The 25,146-nt window shown below is 37.8% G+C and overlaps 1 protein-coding gene across 5 annotated transcripts in view; it reads left to right on the forward strand.

Moving 5' to 3' along the window:
* Positions 1-10,886: 10,886 nt before the first annotated feature.
* Positions 10,887-25,146, forward strand: part of adamtsl5 (ADAMTS like 5) — a 33,817-nt gene continuing 19,557 nt past the window's right edge. For 2 of the 5 annotated variants that reach the window (XR_007184203.1, XM_048185102.1), the window contains exons 1-7: positions 10,887-11,066; positions 11,446-12,030; positions 13,540-13,612; positions 20,074-20,225; positions 20,613-20,673; positions 20,985-21,090; positions 21,200-21,327. Coding sequence is in view for 4 of the 5 variants with exons in the window: in XM_048185102.1 (XP_048041059.1) it covers positions 12,011-12,030; positions 13,540-13,612; positions 20,074-20,225; positions 20,613-20,673; positions 20,985-21,090; positions 21,200-21,327 (540 nt within the window). In the remaining variant the exon portion in view is untranslated. Of the gene's footprint in view, positions 11,067-11,445; positions 12,031-13,539; positions 13,613-18,192; positions 18,255-20,073; positions 20,226-20,612; positions 20,674-20,984; positions 21,091-21,199; positions 21,328-25,146 lie in introns of those variants that run through there. The other 3 variants (XM_048185100.1, XM_048185099.1, XM_048185101.1) reach the window with 3 other exon arrangements.

Raw genomic sequence — 25,146 nt, forward strand, 5'->3', positions numbered from 1 at the left:
TCACAAAAGCATTCAAGCATAATACTCTTTCTGCCATATAAAGAAAGGAAGAAACATGGTATGCTAATAAACATTGTAATTATGATAATCATTTATGAATTATTATTATCAATTGGCGGTCAGTGACCAAATACACTGAAAGCTATATTCACTTTTATGATTGTTGTATTTATGTAGCAAGTTATCTCTGTTATCCACATTTGGGATGTTTTTAGTCATGTGATTTGAAACAAAGATTTAAACCAAAATTATTTTCAAATTTGAATGGAGCATGTTTGCTGAAGGAAAAGTCTCATCAAATGCTAGAAAGAGTTCAAGATCTGTGAAAAACTCCCTCAACTGCAGCTAGATAAAATACCATTCTAATCTCAAATATTGAGAACATTTCTTATTTACATTACTAAGTGGTTACTTAAAAAGGGGTTGATGGGTCAATGTTTTTTTTTTCTCAGAATGGTGGATACCATCTCAATGCATGTCCTTTTAATCATCTTTTTGTTCAACCTCATGAAGGAGAAGTGAGCTTGTGTTTGTTTAGATGTCAACTGGTAGTCTATTGACAGATTATATTATTAGGTGAAGTGACTATAAATGATAGTCTTCTTAGTTTAATTTTTGTTAGTTTTTTAGGGAGGATGCCAGACACTCCTTGTCCTTGAGAGGAGGCCAGTGACCTCTGACCGTTGCTGAATGTGATGACTACAAACACATCCGCTCTTAGTGTTTCAGTGCACTGATCCATGTCCTCCTGATCTGAATGATGAAATCTAGACAGCTTTAAAACAAACATTCAAAGTTACCAGACTATTTAATTTTTTACTATATTTTGCTTTGCAGATAACTGTTCACACTTGGGCTTGTTAAATCAGTTCAAACCCTTGGGATGTGTGCTGTAGGGATTTAGCTTCTTACTTCAGATGCATTAATTGTTTCCGCTTATTTTGCCTATTGCGTTCAGCTCTCTGCTTATATATTTGATTCTCTCTGCAACTTTTCAAACTTTAAGGTTGATTGTGTTCTTCACTTAACCGCTCACTTTTGTCATCAAACATCCCCTCCATCCTCTTGAGAGCATCAAACATCCCCTCCATCCTCATGAGAGCACCATGTTTCTTTTGTACAGTCATCTCTGTTAATTCTTGATAAATTTGTGCTGCCACAACTTTATGTACTTTTTTAGTTTGTAAAACGTCAAGTGATTAATATCCACAGTTATATCTGAATATTGCTCATAAGGATTCTTGATTTATATACTTTATGGAATCTCTACCATCATTAATGGCTGAGTATCATTCCACTCATCCAGGTAACTGAAACTGCCGCTACTTTCATCTCTCGCATATCTCTCTGTGAACTCGCTCTCTTTTTTCACAAATGCAACTGGCACCATCTTGCCTCTCAGTTATCGACTGTACAGAAAATGACCTTAGAGGACTTGAGTATTAATATTACCACATGTTGCAGCTTTTGTCTTGTTGCTTGACTGTTTTGCACACTGTAATGGACTATTTTTTTTTCTAACATACAGTAATGATTATGAAATTATTTAAACTTGAAATCTTTATTTCATTTCCTCATGTTTATTTATTTGGTGAGTGGCCATGTAATAAGCAGAATAATGTGCAGTCAGCTGGTCATTATCACAAAATTAATGCAGACAAGGTGATCAGAACCCCTACACAAAGCAAATCTTTTACAAATTGTTTATTTCTCACTGACTTGAGTTAATCAATGTGCTCTGAGTTTCATTCCTGGAGTTATTCATGGTGACTTCACTGCATCACTGACTTTGAGAAGGTTTGATCATGGCTAATTATTCAGTCTGGCAGGGCTAAATTTATACTTGTTGCAGGGCCCCTGAAATTTCTGTTTTTTCCTGATGAATGTCTTGTCCTCATTAGAAGTAGTGGGAGGTAAGTAAGCAAGACCTGATTTATGTCTAATTCCCGGACACACTACAGGTTTCGTCACTCATTTGCCACCCAGTATTATAAACAAAGGGGTGAGAGCCTTTTCCACAGGTCATTCAGAAACTGTGTCTGGACACGGCTGCTCTTTTTCAGACTTCTGTTTCACTCTGAATGGTATCTAAAACTTTTTTTCATACTCATTGCTGTGTTTGTGACTGTTAGCTTAACAGTAAGAACAGCAAGTCCATCAATAACTTTCTCCAGAGATTTATTTCAAACAGCCAACACTCACTGGCTTAAATTTAGCTCACAGTCATCCGGCTACTTCTGGGTTCTTGGATTACAATATATTGGCTTAATGGTAACAAAAATAGCCAACACTGATTCAGGATCAGCTCACAACCAACCAAAAAAAAAATTGCCTGAAAGTGCTTGCACATGTATATGTTTGCAAGGTTTCAGACAGATAGATGAAGATCAGGATAAAGTTCAAATGCAGAGTTTACATGCAACATCCAACATGCAAATAACAGAAGGTAGTAACAACACAATGCTAATGCAAACGAGACTGGACAAACACTGTGTGAAGGTGAGGAACTTAAATACACATGGTGATGAACTAAATGACAAACAGCTGTGATTAAGATTGGTGTCCATGGAAACTGATGAATGGCGGGAAACTCAAACAAAAGGAATATGTGACTAATGAAAACAAACTAAAAGTCAATGAAAACTGAAACCAATGCCAAGTTTATACTACAGGATTTTAAGCCCGATTTGCAAGTTAACGAGCTCGCCAACAGGATCGGCGCTCGCCATTCTTTATGTGTGAACTACTGAACGACGCATCAAAGAGGCTCGCTGATGCATCGCCGACACCTCACTGACGCCAGACAAATATCTAGAATGCTAAATATCTGGAGCTGTCCGCCGACTCTATATCCTGTGGTGTCACGTGTCGGTTACACGTGTCACGTGACAGTTGTCGTCAGCTTGTATAGTGTGTAACTCCCTGTTGCGGATCATTTACGTAGTGTCACGTGTGTACACCACAACGACCACAGCAAGTCATGTAGTCTGAACAGCACAGCGATCTGCTGATGTTTAAAGTCCTGTAGTGTAAACTTGGCATAACTGAACATAAATGTGACATTGCGCCCCCTCTGAAAAGGCACGACCTTGTGCCGCAAGGAGGTGGCGAAGGGATGGTGACAGGCGGACGACGACTAAACCCCAACGGCGATGATGGAGAGTGCCTGATGCAGCTGACCCAGACCTCGGCAGTGACAACAGTCCACGGCGGAGTCGATGGAGGGAAGAGCCTAGATGTTGCTATAGTTGACAATATCGGGGGACGACTGACGGAGAAGGAGCCGATGAACCCCAGGGCGCAGATGGAGAGCCGATGGTACTGAGCAACATCACGGGCACTAGAGACCTAGGTGAAGCCACAGCGACAAGCATCTGAGGCAGAGCCAGAGTGCCTGAGGACTGAGGCGGAGCCGGCCAAGGGTCTCTGGTGGAGCTGAGGGTGGGAGGAGCCAAGACAGAACAGAAAGGTTGACGGACCGAAGTGGAGCAAAGGGATTAGAGGCCAGAGGCAAAGGATCCTCTCACTCGGGCGAGGCTTGTGGTTGCATAACCTGAGGCTTAACGTCATAGCAAGGCATTTCCAGGTAAGATGAAGGACTGCAAGCATCCGGTAGAGGAGGGCTGAGCTTTGCAGTGAAGGTGATAGAGGTAAGTTTGACGTGATCGATAACGGCAATTCCAATTCCCAACAGGTCAACAAAACCTTGTCTTGAAACAGCGATGATTCAAAACAGACAGATAATACCGGGTGGGAGGCAGTAACTCTGTGTCCAAATCCAACAGCCAGTCCTCGTTGTCCAATTCCACCAGAATTCCCTCTGCCACTGACTCACTCACACCCCTGGTCAGACTCACTCTGGGGCTTCGGGGCGATGATTGGTGCTGTCCCTTCCTCTTCGGGCTCTGGCTCACTCATCTCCATCTGTGGTGGGCTCTAGCGAATTCTCCAAGGTTGAGGGTAGTGGTGGGCTGGGCTCAGGGTCTAGCTGTGTCCTGGATCTGTGACAGACGCTCTCCAGACACCTGATGTTGGCCTCCCTCCAGTCAAGTCCTGAGGTGTCTGGGAGATCTACATGGTTGTGGTAGTTGGCCCCAATACAGAACAGCAATTTGAGGATCTCGTTGTCGTAGGGGCAGGTGACAGCAAGATGGCAGAATTCTTCTGTGTAACTGAAAAAAAAAAAAAAAAAAAAAATCAACACCCTTTTGGGCGATCACAGTGAATTTTGCTGCTTAATTCATTACTTGGTCCAGTCTTCTGTTAGCAAGGTTGCAGACAGACAGATGAAGATCAGGAAAAAGTTCAAATGCAGAGTTTATAATAATCCAACAGACAAATAACAGAAGGTAGTACTAGCACAAACAAGACTGTACAAACACTGAGTGAAGGTGAGGAACTTAAATACACATGGTGATGATCTAAATGACGAACAGCTGTGATGAAGATTAGTGTCCATGAAAAATGATGAGTGGTGGGAAACTCAAACAAAGGAACATGTGACTAATGAAAACAAACTAAAAGTCCATGAAAACTGAAACTAGCTGAACATAAGTGTGACAGAATACATTTTTGATTATAAATACTTTATGTAGGAACTGATATGTTTGGGAAATAAATTAAATTGAAAGATGTTATTTCCCTAAAATTATTTTAGTAACCAGTTGCCATTGACTTTGATTGTAGATATTTTTGTCCGAATAATAAAAGTCAGTATGAACCAAAACTGTTTTGTTACCAACATTCTTCAAAATCATAAAGGTTTTGAACAACATGAAGGTGAGTAAATTATGACAAAAAAATTTAGGTTTGGGTGAACCATCCCTTTAATGTCTCTTAAAAAAATCTTTTTTTTTTTTTGATCAGTTAAATTTTAGTCCATTTTCATTAGATTGTTTGGAGGAAGTCCACTTAATTCCATCTAAGGCTAACATTCCTACAGAGGTCTTGTATGTTATGACAAAACAAGCAGATTTAACCCATTAGTGTGATTAAGATACAGCCAAATACTCTGACTGACATGCTACCAGAGAAACATCTTGTACAAACATACTGACACTGTGTAATGGTAATTGTGGACATGATCTTGTGTTGAGTCAGAGCACAGCTGTGTTTAAAAGCTGTGTTTTATAAAAAATACTCTGAAGTGGTTTATTCACCCCTATCTCCTCAGGTCCCCTTCCCTTCCTGTATGTCAAACTACTGTGCTCCTCAAGGACTCCACAAAAGCAAATGTGGTGGATTAACTGAGCTTGCATTTATTTGTCCTAGAGTGCTATCAGTAAATCTCTGCACAAAGGGGCCTGATATAGTGATAGAATCAGGAAGGGGAACATTATAGTTTATCATGACAACTCTTGGGATTGTTTGCACTGCCATGCTGCTGTGAGCATTGTAGCCATGACGCTGCTGTGCAAATAGCACACATGAAATTATCCGTAGCAGTTCTAGACAGGTGGAGCTGGGGGAGGTGGAGGGTTGTGCCATATAGTAAACAATGTAGAAGCTAACAGATTACATTAAGGATCCATCAGCTTGCGCCATCTAGAGTTTCATGACAAAACTAGATATTTATCCATCACAAATGAAACATGAATTGAAGTCATAGTTTGCACATGGATGCCAACCAATAGTCTCTTGAGTACTTTGAATGTCACTGAGAAGAGGCACTATGTTTGTATGACTTCTAGGGAAATTCCCTCTTAAAGGATTAGTCCACTTTTAAATAAAATTTTCCTGATAATTTACTCACCCCCATGTCATCCAAGATGTTCATGTCTTTCTTTCTTCAGTCAAAAAGAAATTAAGGTTTTTGATAAAAACATTCCAGGATTATTCTCCTTATAGTGGACTTCAATGGAACCCAGACAGTTGAAGGTTAAAATGAGTTTCAGTGCAGCTTCAAAGCGCTTTAAATGATACCAGACAAGGAATAAGGGTCTTATCTAGCGAAACAATCGGTCATTTTCGGAAAAAATACAGCTATATATGCTTTATAAACACAAACTGCCGCCGCGTTCATTCCATAAGTTGAATAGGGAAGGCATAGGACATACAGCATAAGCGTTTTGAAGAATGCGGAAAGCAGAGGCATGTGCAAGGCAATAATTTGTGTTTATAAAGCATATACAGTTGTATTTTTTTTAGAAAATGACCCATCATTTCACTAGATAAGACCCTTATTCCATTGAAGTCCACTAGGAGAATAATCCTGGAATGTTTTCATCAAAAACCTTCATTTCTTTTCGACTGAAGAAAGAAAGACATGAACATCTTGATGACATGGGGGTGAGTAAATTATCAGGAAAATTTTATTTGAAAGTGGACTAATCCTTTAAAGGGATAGTTCACCCAAAAATGAAAATTCTGTAGGATTTTTTTTCCTACTATGGTAGTCAATGGGGGACGAGATCTGCTTTGTTACAAATATTCTTCCAAATATATTCCTTTGTGTACAGCAGAACAAAGAAATATATACAGGTTTGGAACAACTTGAGGGTGAGTAAATGATGACAGAATTTTCATTTTTGGGGGAACTATCCCTTTAAGGTTCTTTAGTAATTATTTGTACATTTGATAGTGTTCTATTTTTAATTAAATTAGTTTATACTTGCCTCCTTTTTTTTTTGTCATGGTGTTTGTGCACATTTCTTGCTGAGATGGGGAAAAAACTCACACACATCTGCTGCCCTCTGGGCTTTCACACTGTGAGATTATTCCAGCTACTAAGCAGCTGTTCTATATTTTAACCTTTAGCTGATGATCCTCTGAGATTTCATTCCAAATCACTCAGCTATTTACATCTTGACGAGCAGAGCCTCATATGAAATACCTCCTGGGTCAAAATAGTTGACGTGCTTGTTAATTTTCCTATTAAACTCAATTTAAGTCAGAACATTGTTTGAGGTAAGTGCTCTCTGAGCTAAAAGATGTCATGTAACTATCTGTCAACACATAATTAGTGGTTTTCTTTTCCTCTCTAGTAGGAATGAAGCATTTCTTACTGTTGTCCCTTGTTGTAAAGCTTAAATATTGTACATGTTAAGGGACATTTTAGGGACTGTGTATATATAATATTGGTTACCTGTCAAACATTCACATCTGGCATAAACCACATAGAGCCATCATAAGTGAAGTGTACAGGAGAGAGTCACTCCTCCAGAGACCTGTTATCATCTCTGAAACTCTCAAACATTTGTGCTATCTGGTACACAAGGCCTATCCCAAAACAGCCCTCACCATGCAGTCATTCCACTCTCACATACCTAGTAACTGCACACAGGGAATGGATTCATTTGCACTGTGGGATACATCACAACTGCCACTAATAAACAGCATGCGAGTTGAAGGCTAGTCAAGTTGCCAGGGCAACTATTAAATTTTGCACTTGCTGAATGCAGAAGAGTTGTGTGTAGATATCTTCATCGAGAAAGAATGCGTAAACCAGCTGCTGTTTGTATATAATGCGTAGCAATCATGTATATGTTTGCATGTGATGCTTGTATATGGAGTGATATATGTGTTTAGATGCTTCTTATGTGGACTTTTACACTTAGTAACCCCCAAGTTCTGAAAGTGAGCTTTGGGTTGAGGGCTGTATAGGAAGAGAGTTTTTAGATTTTTAATAAAATACCACACAAGCAGATAATCAAACTTCTGCTTATATTCAGACCAGCAGAACGGCTGCAAGTGTGATTGTTTTTTATACAACAATTCCGTAAAGACAAAATATGCTTACTTATTTATTTTGATCCACCATTGAAAATAGTTCCAAACTAATCTAAGTTAACTGTTGCACGTCCCTGAGCAGCACAGTAGTTGTTTCCTTTATGAATGAATCAGTGTTTTAACAATGGGTTGAATGAATGAAGTTGAGTCCAAAGTCCGTCAAAAAAGTATATGCTGTATAGTTTGAATGTGTGTATTATGAATGAAATCTGGACGTAAATTACATCCCCATATATTATTATGTGACTTACATGTGTCCAAAATCACATAGCCTACTGTACATTAGGTACTACAATTGGCTTGAAACTTACTTTGCGACCATTAAAAACGTAAATTCTAATATAAATGTACTTCATCTGCCATGTTGTCATTCACAACTCCTTTCCCATGGTAAAGTGTCCATCGAATGTGCACTTCAGAATCTCGGCGGAAGTAGTAGGTCATCCGGGTACATTTTGTTGAATGCTTTGTATACGGACATACTATATTGGCGTGCTGTTTTTGAAAAAGTAATTACTAAGCGACTGTTAAAAAAGCATGTTTTATTATGAATGTGTGTAGTATTAATGTAATCCAGAAGTACTACATTCGTTATGTTGTCATTAGCTGGGTTTCCATCCAAACATGTAGTGAATTTTTTCAAAGTGTGCAAAAAAAACTAATGTGAATTAGGTGCGTTTCTTGTCACCTACATCTTGGATGCCCTGGGGGTAAGCAAATAAACATCAAATTTTCATTTTTGGGTGAACTATCCCTTTAACTCTTTTTCGCGCAAGTCAAAAACCACCTCAAGTGAATGTAAAAACTTTTTTTGCGAATTAAGGGATTTTTTTCCCCCAGAAATTTGGAGTTTCCATCACTCGTTTCTGATGCGATACTTCAAAATGCGCAGAACAATGGTGATGGAAACATAGCTACTGTCATGTGACCTACCAGCAGTGGTGACTCTTCACTGCCATTCTCAAAAAGTCATCTCACATGGTCTCTTGGGATAGTAAATTGTCCATTGGATACACACTTGAGAATTTCTTCAGAATATGAAGTAGTATTAAGGTAGGCTACTTTATGCCTACTGTTTTATGAATACTGCGAATTAGGATATAGCCTACTACTCTTTTCACGTTCTGTTTTTCGCCTACAGTAGTGAAGTATGCATATTCAGATTCAGCCATAGTCACTTGTTTTATTCCTAAATGGATTCGTGTTTTGAACAAATTGGTTGAATAAACGATTCAATGACTCATGAAGACCTACTGATGTAAAGCTGTAACGTGCAGAAAGAATAGATGAACCCACTCATACACGTTTAAGCACTTCAGAAAGACATGAGACATGAGAAAAAGATGTTGATGCACTGTATGGAGGATTCTGTAGGCAAAATCACAAGTTGAGTACAGCTGTCAGTGTCAGGTTTAAAGGGATTATAGTCATAGACATGTTGATTCTCTGCCTGTTAGTCACACAGGCATGGAACTGTGGAACATTGTCATTCCCAGTTTTTATTTAGTTTTTTATCACCTGTATTATGGTTACTAAAGATTGTTGTGGTCATTATGACAACCAGTTGGTTGTTGGTGGGGTTATATATTTTTAACCTGATGGAATAAACAATGAAATAAACACAAGTGAAGGTCAACAAACCAGAAGATGTGTTGTGGTTTGTTCCAGGACCGTTGCTAGCGGAGCAAAAGGTGGTGACAATTCTAAGTGGCCCCCAGCTTTATCCGAGGGGAACACCCCAGGAATGCGATTTCAATGGGTCCCACAGCAACAACCTGCACCGGGGCCCTGGATGCCCCAGCTATACAGTCCTGGTTTATTCACTGCAGCATCTGCTACCTTTAAAGACACCACTGGGACTGTTAGCAGCTTGTCTATGCATTCATTCAATATTGCTACACATTCCATTTTCAAGAAACATATGTTGTTAAGCAACCACACAAACTTTCATCATATTAGTGAATGACTATGTTTGACTGTTTAAGTCTGTATGATTGAATACAATGCGTGGTTTATCCATTTGAAATGCTGACTGGGAATCTCCTTACCTATATAGAGATTAAGTGGTTATGAATCAGAGGTTGACTATGTTCATTGAGGAGCATAAAGATGTGGTACACTTGCTAAAGAAAATTCTCTGCAAGCTGAAACTTGTCATTTGAGGCTCTGGGGCACTTTGACAATCATCATGCTCTGGTGAAATGCTTAGTAGAGTTGGCATTGCTTTCTTTTCTTCTTCTTCTTCTTCTTCTTCTTCTTCTTCTTCTTCTTCTTCTTCTTAATCAAAGGGCCCAGAGACAAGAGATATAACAACGCCTGGTCTGTGGTTTGTATGTGATGATCCATGGCATTTGATAGGAGTTATTTTAGGGACTGTTTCCATGGTCATGATTGGAGTCTGCAGGAGAGCTCAATATAACTACAGCTACTTGTTGAGCAGTGGTCTGTTATTGTTGTGGTATTTCTACACATCTTCAGTGACTATAAAATACAGTAACAAATCAATTAATATTTTCCAAGAAATCTGAAGTCTGAAACCTCTGAGCATCTTTGAGTTGAATTGCATTCAATAAAACCAGTGTATTTTTTACTTTGTCATATTTTGGTAATTTCCAATAATTTGTATCATGCCTGTTACACAACCCAAAAGTCAAAGAGGCTAATGCCATACATTTCAAGAGGAATGTTTCAAACAGTCTTTCAAAATGATTTAGAATATGTAACTACAATTTACGTTCTCACATAGGCCTAATAAAGAAACAAACTCAGACAAACAGAAATGTATGCTGCCAAGTGATATCCTTCCATCAACTGACAGTATATCGATTTAACAGGATATAAATACTTGTTTAACTTAGTTATATAGATCAAATGCACCCTTTAAACGTGTTTTGTTTTAAAAGCCTCTAAGCTGACGTTCATCCAACCGTGCCAAAAGACAATTTGGCTTTCTCAAAACGAGCCTCAACAGATTGAGCTCGAAATTACCTATAGAAAATCCATTTAAAAAGTTAATCCCTAATTCATACTCTGAAGTAAGCACATACTTCAACTCATTTGAACTTTCTGTAAGGGTCACAATACAAGGACAATTTGGTATAAATGCACTAAAGTCCAGCTACAGGAGCATTTACAATCTGGATTGGGCAACATTCCGTTTAAGAGGGGCGTGTTTACTAGTTTTTCATCGGAATGTAGGCACACTGGGCTGAGCTTCAGGTGGACGCGGCGGCACGCAATGCTGCGCTCGGATCATGAGCTCACATTCACATCAATACAAACTCAGACTTAGTTCATTTACAAACGCTGGATCCTCACAGTGGCGGACTGTTGGACGGGTAACTCACTGTTATGCTTGTTGCATGTCTACGTGTTCTCAAATGATTTTTACTCTCACAGAAGATGCTCTGTAGCCTATAACGAAACTTTGTATTGTAAAATATTTCATTATGATGCTTTTATACATCTAACATGGCACAATTATTTCTGGCATTTCTGAGTTTCAACTTGATTTTCTTTATCAACCATAAATGTGCAATTACTTTATTTAAAGGTTGTCACTTTGATTTTACTGATAAAAAAAGACAGCATTTAAACTTGATTTAACGATAATGTAGAAGAAGAAAATTATATCCCCGTTGAGTTATGAATGTAATAACTCATATAACGTTTGTGCAAATATCAAATTAGGACAAACGCAATATTTTCTCTTCTCAGATGGTATAGCGACGGAAGGTGTCAATCTGAAAGTGAATGTGAAATCTACCGGAGGATCATGACCGAAGCGCCGTTATTTTCGCTCAAGGATGTTGTGTGTGACTGAGAGGCTCAGGTAGAGTTCACAGAAACCCACCTGAAGACAGAAGATCTGAAGTCTGACCTTCTGCTTGCGAGGTCTGGACACTGATATGAAACTGAAAGCGATTCAGAGGTTTTCTCTATATGAAACAGCACCTTGCAATCCTGGAGACGTGAGAATATAACCTTAAATAATGCAAATAAGCTGAGACGCATATTTTTCAAGTATTCATTTGTGTTCGGGATTATGTAGGATTCTGTAAACAGCTCATCCTTTTTGGGTTCTGCGTTTGAGAAAACTTTAGGAGAAGAAGCCTACCCAGCAGGGGAAACGCTTGTGAAGCATGGATGCAATTAGGTTTCCCGACTTTTTTGATGATGAAAACGTTTGGGATCACACACCTCGTGGTCTTTACTTCATCAGATGAGCTCAGTTTCAGATATCAAGAGGTTTTTAAGTTGTGACACCTGACGAAGACCTAAAATGCAGAAGTCAAACAACAGGTATGTGGATCATCACATGCTCCTCTACTGTGTATGGAAATATGCAGGTTATATTATTTTTAAGAACATTGCATCATATCAGATATCTTCATTTTTTAGTTACCCAGTGCTGTTTTATTTGTTGTAGACTAATTACCAAGCCAAACTGTATTTCAAACACAGCTAGTGAATTAACTTTGCGAAATGTTTGTTCCACATGATCAGTTTAACTGGAAAATCACTATATTTAATTATTTTGAATGTTTTATAATATGTTAAACTATTAGCTTTTCAGCACTACTGGTAATATATCTGAAACATAAATCAAAATAACATCATTATGAGGTTTTGTATTGTTGGTGGCTTGATGTAGTTTTAGGTTATTTGTCTTGTTAGCAGAATTCAGAGTAATATGGTCTGTTCTGGCTTCCAGGAAACAGCTGTTTAATTTAATCTTTAAGAGGAGAACAGTTTACTGTTCACATAAACTTGAGGTGCTTCGGCATGACCCATAAACAGATTTAAGACTCCAGTTATGTTCAGATTTAGCACTTTTGTGGTTTGTCTGCCAGAAACCTAATGGTTGCAGAGACCCATATAAGGTTTCTTTCATGTGGCTTCATATGGTTTAACTGTGATGTACATATGTTTAGCAACCATTATTGATGTGAAATCATATTCCTTTTATCACTTGGTCATTGAAGGCTCAGGTTTATGTTCTTACCTTCAGGCTACAACAGCAGTCAAAACCATCTAAATGAACATCATTATTGCCTTTTTAACTATAGACCCATTGACCCTTGACAATAAACTAAGATCTAATATGATGGACTGTTGAGTGCAGTTTGTGCTATTGTGAATTTTGGTAATTAAGATGCATTACTTCAGTCTGTATCTCATTTTTCATCTCATTTATGCACAGTGTCTATGATTAGGAATGGACTTGTAATCAAAGGAAGGTGTATTTCATCATATTGTTTTTCTGAAACGGTTCTTCATGGGAGTGTATTGTTTATAATTGACCAGTGCCCACTCTAGGTTGCCATCAAAATAAACCTTAAAGCCCTTTAGGAATAGCCTATTGTTTGTACACAAATCTGTGCTGGAGAAAGGAATATTGTGGGATGTTTACATCAGTTTCCCTCTGTAAACTTCTCACATTTCAATTTCATAGTCATTACAACAATGCAAAGAAGACAGTTGGGCTTTAGCAAAGCTGTAAAGAGTTTCTGAGAAGCTGCTCCTTTGACGAGTCAATCGTTGTGTGGTCTCTTAGTATTCTGACCTCATTGGTGGGAGTCAGACTCATCCTCTAAAAATGCACATAAACATGTTTTCTCAGTGGCAGTTATTTCTCAATGTATAGGACACACTGTCACTGTTTGTTGTCATTAAGTCTTTGATGTAGCACAACAACACTTACGCAGTGAGCCCTGAAGTCTCTGTCTGGGCTCCATTTTAAAGTCAAATGCGGTGGTTTGTAAGTGGATTTGGTGATTGATTTACATGATTTATTTTCTCTGTCTCTAGGAAGCTGTCTCTGTGCCAGGCTCTCACCCTCATAACATTGCTGCTGTCTCCAGGTTGCCTGTCATCTTTGCCTGTAAGATGGTCCCTGTCCCTTTATTCCGTCAGTTTATAGACCGTTTGCAAAAGTAATTTTAATGTTTGAGTCCTGTCATTCAGTTAAACTACATTTTTAAGGACCACCTTGAACAGTCAGTTGGATATGCTTGGATAGGCAAGGTTCTCTGCCAAGGTTTTGCTCACTTTAACTAGAGTGTTGTCTTTCTTGATGATTGCCAAGAGCAGCGCTTAATCAGAGCAATCCGGGCAGGCTCACCCAGGGGGATTCAGAGACTGGGATGCCACCCTGTATTGTTTCCAAATAGCTGTTTACACACAATGCAGTAATGCGCAGTTAAGAAAATATTAAAAACTACAAAATTAAAACATTACATTTACTCACCCTCATGTATTTATAAACCCATAGGAGTCTTTGAAACACATTTTTTATGAAACCTGAGAGATTTCTCTACCCATTGAAAGTTCATGTCACCAAAAGTTTGCTGTTTCAGAAATTTAAAAAAGACATGATATAACATCAAGCAAGCATGTTTGATCTTCCGATGACCATATTTGATGTGCTCTATCTGTGCGCATTGATCAATGTTTATATATGAATAATAGCCTAAATTAAATCTGTTCATCATATAAAGTGGTCACGTCTCTTCAGAAGACTTATCCAAAATTGAATACTTCCCTACTGTATAGTATGCGAAATACAGTACGCCAACAGATAAGTATGTCCGAATACACAGTACAACCCGAATTCCGTAAATGTTGGGACGTTTTTTTAAATTTGAATAAAATGAAAACTAAAAGACTTTCAAATCACATGAGCCAATATTTTATTCACAATAGAACATAGATAACATAACAAATGTTTAAACACTTTTATCCACTAAATGAGCTCATTTCAAATTTGATGCCTGCTACAGGTCTCAAAAAAGTTGGCACAGGGGCAACAAATGACTGAAAAAGCAAGATATTTGGAAAAGATTCAGCCTGGAGAACATCTAGCAACTAATTAAGTTAATTGATATCAGGTCTGTAACATGATTAGCTATAAAATGGATGTCTTAGAGAGGCAGAGTCTCTCAGAAGTAAAGATGGGCAGAGCTGTGAAAGAGTGCGTAAAAAGATTGTGGAATACTTTAAAAACAATGTACCTCAACGTCAAATTGCAAAGGCTTTGCAAATCTCATCATTTACAGTGCATAACATCATCAAAATATTCAGAGAAACTGAGAAATCTCTGTTCCACCTTTGTGGTTCTATGGTCAGATGAGTCCAAATCACGGAGAATGGGACCAAATTCCAACACCAAAACTCCAGAAACTCATAACCTCGATGCCCAGACGTCTTCAAACTGTTTTGAAAAGAAGAGGAGATGCTATACCATGGTAAACATGGTCCCCCGTCCCAAGTATTTTGAGACCTGTAGCAGGCATCAAATTTGAAATGAGCTAATTTTGTGCATAAAATTGTAAAATTTCACAATTTAAACATTTGTTATGTTATCTATGTTCTATTGTGAATAAAATATTGGCTCATGTGATTCGAAAGTCTTTTAGTTTTCATTTTATTCAAATTTTTAAAAAAATATTTGGGTCGTATTCAAAAAACAGTAGGCGAAAAGTCTCTGGGTGACTTACTACTTCCGTCGAGATTCTGAAATGCACATTTGATGGACAATTTACTATCCCATGAGGTCACGGGAGAGGATTTATGAATGGAGGTGAAGCGAAGCAACTGACTCTGGTAGGTCACGTGATAATGACAACATGGCGGAAGTAGTACGTCTGGATTACATTCATACTACACACCTTCATACTATACAGAATGTATATTCAATGTATGTTCAAATTCAAATGTAGTACCTACTCAGACAGAACGTGATTTTGGACGCACCGTTGGATTAAACTTTTACAATGTTTTGAAGTATCAAAATTTTGGTAGAATGGACTTTCAGGAGGCACAGAAATCTCTCAGTTTCATTAAAAATTCTTGTTCAAAAGATGAACAAAAGTCTTATGTGTTTGCAATTGATGACAGAATTTTAATTTTGGGGGGGGGGGGGGATTAACCCTTTAAGTTTCACTGGTAACTGATCTGTTTGCATGTGCTACTCTGCCTTTGGTACCTTCTGGACCTCACCCAGACATTTCTCCAGTTCCCCTCCCAAAGTACAAGATCCAAGCTAGGTCATGTCCACCAGTCATTATCATCCTCATTCCACTGGAATGACTTTCACCATCTGTATTAAAAACACAAACGACAGAATGCCAGCAAGCTCATTTGTGAATTTCATTTCCAAACAAAATCTCTTTCCAAGAAACATACTTCAAAGTCAATATGTCTTTTTTAAAAATCTTGCCTTTGGGGGGAAAAGCTGTTGTTCTAAAGGTGAAAGGTCGATTTAATTAATCCGCCTTGCCCACGGGCCCCATGGCAGACTGTCATCAACACTAATTTGAGTCTTTGCTACAGTAATGAGGGCAGTTCCAGGTCATTCTGGTATTGAAGATGATGGACGTCGGTCATAAAGCACTATTGTGTCTGTGTGTGTGTGCAGTCATCTGTCATTTTAACCCTCACAGATAGACATCCTGACTCATTATTAGACTTCTATTCACCACAGGTCTCTAGACTAAATAAGGTCAGGAGATTCTGACCATATTCAATGATCTCCTGCCATGATACCCTTATTAGAGTCCAGACAAACTATAAGCAAAATCGTCTTCATTTTTTTAATATTTCCAATGAAAGGGTTAATCCTTAGGAACCGGTACAAAGCTCTGCACCAAAAATCAGTCATACGTGTGCCAGTAAAACATCCCTTTAGGGATCAAACATTGGAATGCGAGTTCAATGCTCTGTTTGTAATGCGGAGTCATTTCATTTTGTTGCAACGTGTTTACACACCTCATGTGACTCTTGCTGTTGCTTAAATTAGATTTACGTGATGAATATTATTTTAGGAAGACAAAACAGCTGCTGTGTGTGAGGTTGTTTAACATGATAGAAGCAGAAAAGCATGCTCTCCACACCTACATTACATTTACAAGAATACACACACACCTTCAAGGGACGGTGAGGCCTTAGGCAACCTGTGGAAGCTCCTCACTCTTCACGGGCTGTTACTGCCTGTTTGTCTCGGATCAAAGCCAGCAGCGGATCTAAGAATGACAGAGTAATGTTATCCTTGAGGGCGATTAGTGGTGGTCTGATAGGAATACCGCTTGTGTAATGGAGGCTGTGTGCAATAGAGCTAATGTGGCGTCCTCAGTCGCGCACCTGGGGAACACTCAAACACTTCCACAAATGTCAAGTGCAGTCTAGCATGGCCGATGAGCAGGAAATGTTTTGGTGGCCTCTTATATCATGTGTCCTGAGCACTAGTGTGCAATAATTTCGGCTGTAAGCACAGGATACCTTTTAGTGCTTAAAGTGTCATGAAACCCCCTGTTTTTTTTCACTGGTCATTCTCTCCTCAGATTTGAAAAAGACTCGGGAGTGTAGAGGGTGGGAAGAGGGAAGAAAACAACCAATAAAACACAGACCTGCAACACACTCATTATAAAGACAAATGAAAATTAAAATGTGAGCAGAGGAAGAAAAACAAACAACAGAGTTGGGGTCACCTTGATGTAGGTCTATTTTTAAAATATATCCATATGACAAACTCCCAACAATTTTATCATTAGAGACTACTAACAACTATCATGAACGAATCAAATACACAAGCACTACAGTGTCTGAACATAAGACACATCAGTTTAACACAGAAAGAATAAAGACATTTCGGTTTACATCATTGTCTTCTGTATATCGGAATAATCCATCGTGCCATCATTCATGATCAGATGTACTGCTGTATCAGTGTCCTTATTTGCACATAAGTATAAATATGTCCATAAAAACATGAAACACACTTGCTCTGGTCCGTATGAACTATGATCCGCTGCGCTGCAAGTGTTTTACTCATCGTGGCGTTCGTCGCATAAACCGCTCTCACGCATGTTACAGTGATATTTTCAATGTATTGGTAGTCAAACTCCAGCTCTGACCACATAGTGGGGAAAATGCAAACAACACTTCTGTTTTACACTGAGGAAACGTGTCTGAACTCAAAGCTGAACAGGCAGAGGTAAACAAATAGCGCTGAAATGGTCTGTTGTGACATTTAAATTCTCTGCTGTAATGTAATGTAATGTAATGTAATGTAATCTCATGCATAGAACAGTGTAGTGATTGGATTAAAAGAGTTCATTCTCATGAATAATACACAGTAACTGATGATGAAGATGTGTACTCTCCGCCACAGCAGCCCATCACCACTCCAAATTAACACATATACTTCACTTTTCATGACATTGGTTTAAAGGTGCCCTCGAATGAAAAATTGAATTTATCTTGGCATAGTTAAATAACAAGAGTTCAGTACATGGAAATAACATACAGTGAGTCTCAAACTCCATTGTTTCCTCCTTCTTATATAAATCTCATTTGTTTAAGAGACCTCCGAAGAACAGGCGAATCTCAACATAACACCGACTGTTACATAACAGTCGGGGTGTACGCCCCCAATATTTGCATATGCCAGCCCACGTTATGAAAGACATTAGACAAGGGCAGCCAGTATTAACGTCTGGATGTGCACAACCAAATCATCAGACTAGGTAAGCAAGCAAGAACAATAGCGAAAAATGGCAGATGGAGCAATAATAACTGACATGATCCATGATAACATGATATTTTTAGTGATATTTGTAAACCGTCTTTCTAAATGTTTCATTAGCATGTTGCTAATGTACTGTTAAATGTGGTTAAAGTTGCCATCGGTTATTACTGTATTCACGGAGACAAGAGCCGTCGCTATTTTCATTTTTAAACACTTGCAGTCTGTATAATTCATAAACACAACTTCATTCTTTATAAATCTCTCCAACAGTGTAGCATTAGCCGTTAGCCACGGAGCATAGCCTCAAACTCATTCAGAATCAGAAGTAAACAATATAACCGTATACAATACTCACATAATCCGACGCATGCATGCCGCATGCATGACAAACACTTTGTAAAGATCCATTTTGAGGGTTATATTAGCTGTGTAAACTTTGTTAAGGCACTGTTTAAGGCAAGCGCGAGCTCTGTGGGCGGAGAGCACAGGATTTAAAGGGGCTGCAGCATAAAATCGGCGCGTTTATAATGATGCCCCAAAATAGGCAGTTAAAAAAAATTATTAAAAAAAATCTATGGGGTATTTTGAGCTGAAACTTCACAGACACATTCAGGGGACACCTTAGACTTATATTACATCTTTTAAAAACATAATCTAGGGCACCTTTAAAGGGTTAGTTCACCCAAAAAATAAAATTCTGTCATTATTTACTCACCCTCATGTCATTCAACATCCAGAAGACTTTTGTTCATCTTCGGAACACAAATGAAGATCTTTTTAATGAAATCTGAGAACTTTTTTTGTCTCTCCATTGGCAGTTTATGCAACTACCACTTTGACGCTTCAAGAAGTTCAAAAAGAGATCGCAAAAATAATCCATATGAATTGAGTGCAAAGTCCAAATTCCGAAATTAGTCCAAATTTTCTGAAGAAACTTGATCGCTGTGAATTTAGTCTTTTATTCACATGTAAACATTGATCAGTGTACATAAACAGAAGCTCAACCGAACCTTCTTGACAACAAACCTCATTGGTTCTTGTGGAAGCTCAAACATGCTGCTTAATACGAGAATGAACCTCACTGGTTCTCACACGACAAGCAAACATGCTTGAGCTTCCGTTTACTACAACTGATGTGTGTTGGTCAATGTTTATATGTGAATAAAAGCCAAATTTCAATCTGTTCATCATATAAAGCGCTCGAATCTCTTCAGAAAATTAGGACTAAACCACTCAATTCACATGGATTCGTTTTCCAATCTCTTAATTAACTTTTTGAAGTGTCAAAATAGTTGCATAGCTTTTTTTGAAAGGACAGAAAGCTCTCAGATTTAATCAAAATATCTTAATTTGTGTTCTGAAGATGAACAAACGTCTTACGGGTTTGGAACAACATGAGGGTGAGTATTTAATGACAGAATTTTCATTTTTGGGTGAACTAACCCTGTAACTTTGCTTTTTAAACTGGAAGAATGAAATGGCTCTAAAAATGAAAAAAATAAAAATAAATAAATAACCACTTTCCCCTTAATAATAAACATAATAAGTGCTATTTTTGTTTTCATTGCCTGTACATACCTATTAACATCTCAAAAATTGTTTTAGGGTTTCATGACCGTTTAACATACATCAAATGGCTTAATAACTAAAATTTCTATACAAATAAATATATTTTACATAGGCTACTGTTGTTCTAATGAATGAGCTTGCTAGAAACACAATAGCACAAGTTAGTTGATCAAATCTGCCACCTTTGCTCTCTCTATTTGTTGTTGTTCTGCAACCTTTCATGCACTTTGTTGTTTATATATTTGCAGTCATCCAGACGAGTAGAGCTGGGAGGTGAGGGACCACAGATGCGCAGCCAAATGCATTTCATGAATGAGTGGGCCTCGTGGGGCGGTTGGTCTGTGTGTTCGCGCTCCTGTGGGGGAGGGGCCTCCGTCCGTACACGCACCTGCATCACTAGGTAAAGTATAGGCTTTGTCTATTCCATCACATCATCTTTTCTACTGTCAGATAATGATTATTCATGTTTTCTGTGGGCAAAGAAAAAATGGTAAACTTAGAACTGGTATACAAGAAAAGTTATGCAGAAAAAAGTGAGATAGGCTAAGATGACCCTCGGGTGAAACAAAAAGTTCCTTTGAAGGGTACTCCAGTGACAAACTGTTTCAGCCCTAAAGGTCTAATTTTCAAAGAAAAAAAAAAATTCTGACAGTGAAGAATGCAAGAACACATCCTGTATGAATGGCCTTTGTGGTGTTCTGCTTGATCGTGTTCATGTGATTTGTTTAAAACATTATATACCCTAATTTGTTGCATCTGACATCTTTGTTGTTGTTTCTCTCTCTAGAAATCTGGTAGGAGGGCCATGCCCAGGAGACACCAGGCAATACAAGATTTGTAACACAAAGGTGCAGTAAATTCTTTACAGTTTGAACTGGATGTCTAAATAGAAACACATTTAAGTCCCACCTTATCTGTATCTTTCAGTGCATAATATTTGTATTCTTTTTACACTTACCACTTCTGATCCCATCACCCGTTACAGATGTTAATTCCAGGTTTAAATGGGGTCATTGTGTCAGCACACACATGCATATGCTGTGTTTATCCTGAGTCTTCCAAAGCTGTTCTAATGATTTAGAGAGTGTTAATGAATCAGGGCTTTAGCAGCTTTAGATGTGCATGTTTTCTCTCCTGAGCTTTGCGTGTGTAACATCAGGAGTGTCCTGCTGACTCTATGGACTTCAGAGAACTGCAGTGTAAAGCTTTCAATGACAGACCTCTGGTCGCTGGCAGCAGTTACCACTGGACTACCTTTCATGGAGGTCAGTGAAGCACGACTCTCCTCTTTGAAGCATGTGTTGTGTTACTGTGTGGATTTCTCCTTCTGCTGCGTGCTTATACTGACTGAAACCTGATTTATACTGCTTTCAGGCTCCAACCCATGTGAGCTCAGCTGCCTGGCTATTGGACACAACTTCTATTACAACTTTGGACGGGTGCTTGATGGCACACCATGCCAGTCAGATCAGGGGACAGTCTGTGTGAATGGAAAGTGTCTGGTGAGTAGCTGGTTCTTAGGATAGTAGGATACAGTTTCATAATAGCTAATAATCACAGGATGTACACCCTCACCGAAAATGTGCAGGTTTTGCTTTAAAGAGCTATTTCTACCTAATCTGATGACATTAAAAAATGACTTTTGTGGAGTGACACTTATAAAAAGAAGGAACAAGTTATCATTTGAATAATTCAAACATATAAAAATCTAAATATATCATTTATTTTCTATTTTTTATTCCTGTTTTAAATATAGCAATAAAATAATTAAATTGACTAATAGACATATTTAACAGACCTTTTTAATTTGTCCTGTTCACTAATCATGCCATTAATGTTTTGAGTTGGTTTGTTTACATGTACATGTAATCTGTATTATGTAATCAGATTCCAAAAATTAAGTATTTGTAATTAGATTATATTGCATTTTAAAATACTCATAAACAAACTACAGTTCCTTTTTTATTGATTACATGATTTCATGTTATTTTTACAATGGAAGTAAATTGTTCATAGTTAATTGATTCTCCCTACTACTTCTTTTTTATCTTTTAAATTTTCCTTTCTAAAAAAACTACATTCAGGAGGTCTTCCAAGTTTGTGGAATTGCACACAAAGACCAGTCACTGAAAACTGAGACCCACACAGCATTTGATCACTGGATTTACAGAAATCATTTCACTTTTAAAACATGTTTTCTCAACATGGCAACACTGCAAGTCTAATCAGCTCCTGACAAACACATTAATTATTATTTGAATCACTTAGTGAGTCATTGAACCATGTATTACTGTCTTTGGAAGGTTTTTGTCTTTCAAACACATTCAAATGTACAATTTCTTATATATTTACTTGAAGTATCCCCCTAAGATTTTAAGTTACTAAGTTAGGTCAATAATAAAATGATAAAAGTCAGTAATTATAAAAAATAAAATTAAGCTCACAATTCTCTGATGTCGGTTTATGGTCACATGACATGCAGGTAAACAAATAAAATAATTTTTCGATATTTTTTTTATTTTAAAATTCTTTATTTTAATTTTAAATGTTAATGATTGAATTACTTAATGGCTTTTCATTAAACTCACAAACCCCCTGCAATTAAATAGTGAACTCATGTGCTCACGTGATTACATGTGAGAAGTGCCGCAAAGTAAAGTGAGGAATATATATATATATATAGTATGTGTGGCTGACTGAATAGACTGTCTAGTCCTAAACTCATGCATGTGTGAATTTGGTTTCCATCACATGAGGACTGGAAAAGAGAAACACATGCATAGTGGGGCCCAATCATTAGCACCATGCGGTAGATTGAATCCATATGTGTGAAGCACACCTTGTGTGTGTGTATGTGTGGTTGCCCCTCTGTGAGGCCCCCTGAATCATGGGAATGTGCCACTGAGAATCATTATTTCACAAACTACCGAGATTAAGGAAGGATGGGCAGAGAAAGGCAAGAAAAGAGATAAGGTGAGACAGAACAAGAGGTCACGCTTTAGGAAGAAGGTTGCACCTGCGTGAAATGGAGTGCATGAGAGGTCTAAAGAGAAAGAGGGGCTTAATTATATCCTGCAGGAATTGCTGAGGACAGTGCAATCCTGTACACCTCCCTTCTACCTCTGCAGTCTCCTCTGATGTCTCCTCCTCCAACCCTGCACTCTGGAGCTTAAGCCAAACTTCTGCCTGAATGGTCTTGATCCCTGCCTGGGCCTCGTGATCCTGCTCTTGTTTGTGTGCGGTGGCTCAGATAGAGATCCCTGTCATTCTGCTGCCCATCTGTTTTCACCTGCCTCTGTTTGGACCTGTGGACCTAAACACATTAACACACACAGAGACCTTTCAGGACGGTGCAGCTTTACTTGTAGTGGAGGTTAAAGCAGATTGTGTCGTCACTACTGACAGTCTTTGGTCTCTTTTCTTGTCATTAAAACCAAAGTTCAATATGTTTTTAAAGAATTATTATACCCACTGCAATTCTACCTATATTGAAAGTAGATTGATTTTGGATTTATTCATTGTTTCAATTGATGAAAGTATTGATATCAGAAATAATACATATTTATAATACAAATAGTATTCTGCATTCTGACTTGGTGTGTTGTTTCTACATACACTACATTCAAAAGTTTGGGGTCGATAAGATTTTTAATGTTTTTGAAAGAAGTCTCTTATGCTCATCAAGGCTGCATTTATTTAATCAAATATACAGTAAAACACTAATATTGTGTATTAGTACAATGCAAAAAATTTTATTTTAAAGGGGCCATCGAACGTTTTTTTACAAGATGTAATATAAGTCTAAGGTGTCCCCTGAATGTGTCTGTGAATTTTCAGCTCAAAATACCCCATAGATTTTTTTAAATAAATTTTTTTAACTGCCTATTTTGGGGCATCATTAACTATGCACCGATTCAGGGGCTGCTGGCCCTTTAAATCTCATGCTCCCTGCTTATCGAGCACGCGACTCTATAATACAGTGCATTTACAAAGTTCACACAGCTAATATAACCCTCAAATGGATCTTTACAAGATATTCGTCATGTATGCTGCATGCATGCTTCGGGTCATGTGAGTATAGTATTTATTTGGATGTTTATATTTGATTCTGAATGAGTTTGAGGCTATGCTCCGTGGCTAAAGCTAACATTACACACTGTTGGAGAGATTTATAAAGAATGAAGTTGTGTTTATGAATTATACAGACTGCAAGTGTTTAAAAATGAAAATAACGACCGCTCTTGTCTCCGTGAATACAGTAAGAAACAATGGTAACTTTAACCATATTTAACAGTACATTAGCAACATGCTAACGAAACATTTAGAAAGACAATTTACAAAATATCACTAAAAATATCATGTTATCATGGATCATGTCAGTTATTATTGCTCCATCTGCCATTTTTCGCTATTGTTCTTGCTTGCTTACCTAGTCTGATGATTCAGCTGTGCACAGATCCAGACGTTAATACTGGCTGCCCTTGTGTAATGCCTTGATCATGGGCTGTCATATGCAAATATTGGGGGCGTACATATTAATGATCCCAACTGTTACGTAACAGTCGGTATTATGTTGAGATTCGCCTGTTCTTCGGAGGTCTTTTAAACAAATGATATTTATATAAGAAGGAGGAAACAACGGTGTTTGAAACTCAGTGTATGTCTTTTCCATGTACTGAACTCTTGTTATTTAACTATGCCAAGGTAAATTCAATTTTTGAATCTAGGGCACCTTTAATATATTAATGCAGTTTATTCCTCTGATGCAAAGCTGAATTTTCAGCATCATTACTCCTACTCCATTACTAGTCTTCAGTGTCACATGATCCTTCAGAAATCATTCTAATATGCTGATTTGCTGTTCAAGAAATATGTCTTATTATTATAAATGTTGAAAACTGTTGTGCTGCTTAATGTTTTAGAAGAAACCATGATATATATTTTTTTCAGGATTCCCTGATGAATCCTTTTTTCTTTTCCTTGTTCTTTTGAAAGTTCAAAAGAACAGCATTTATTTAAAATAGAAATCTTTTGTAACATTATAAATGTCTTTACTGTCACTTTTAATCAACTTAATGCAACCTTACGGAACAAAAGGATTAATTTCTTAAATCTTACCGACTCCAAACTTTTAAACTGTAGTGTATGTATTCCAAAACAATCATTAGACATTGAATAGCTGAAAATGACAATAATCACAAAAACAACAGCATAAGTAAAAGCAGCAAACAATAAACAGCAATCTGCATTATGTATGCTTCAGTACATGTTGGGAACTGAGGTTGGCCTACAGCAAGAGATGCAATTTACAGCAATTTAAA

Source organism: Megalobrama amblycephala, linkage group LG3, assembly GCF_018812025.1.
Source record: "Megalobrama amblycephala isolate DHTTF-2021 linkage group LG3, ASM1881202v1, whole genome shotgun sequence".
Taxonomy (NCBI): Eukaryota; Metazoa; Chordata; class Actinopteri; order Cypriniformes; family Xenocyprididae; genus Megalobrama; species Megalobrama amblycephala.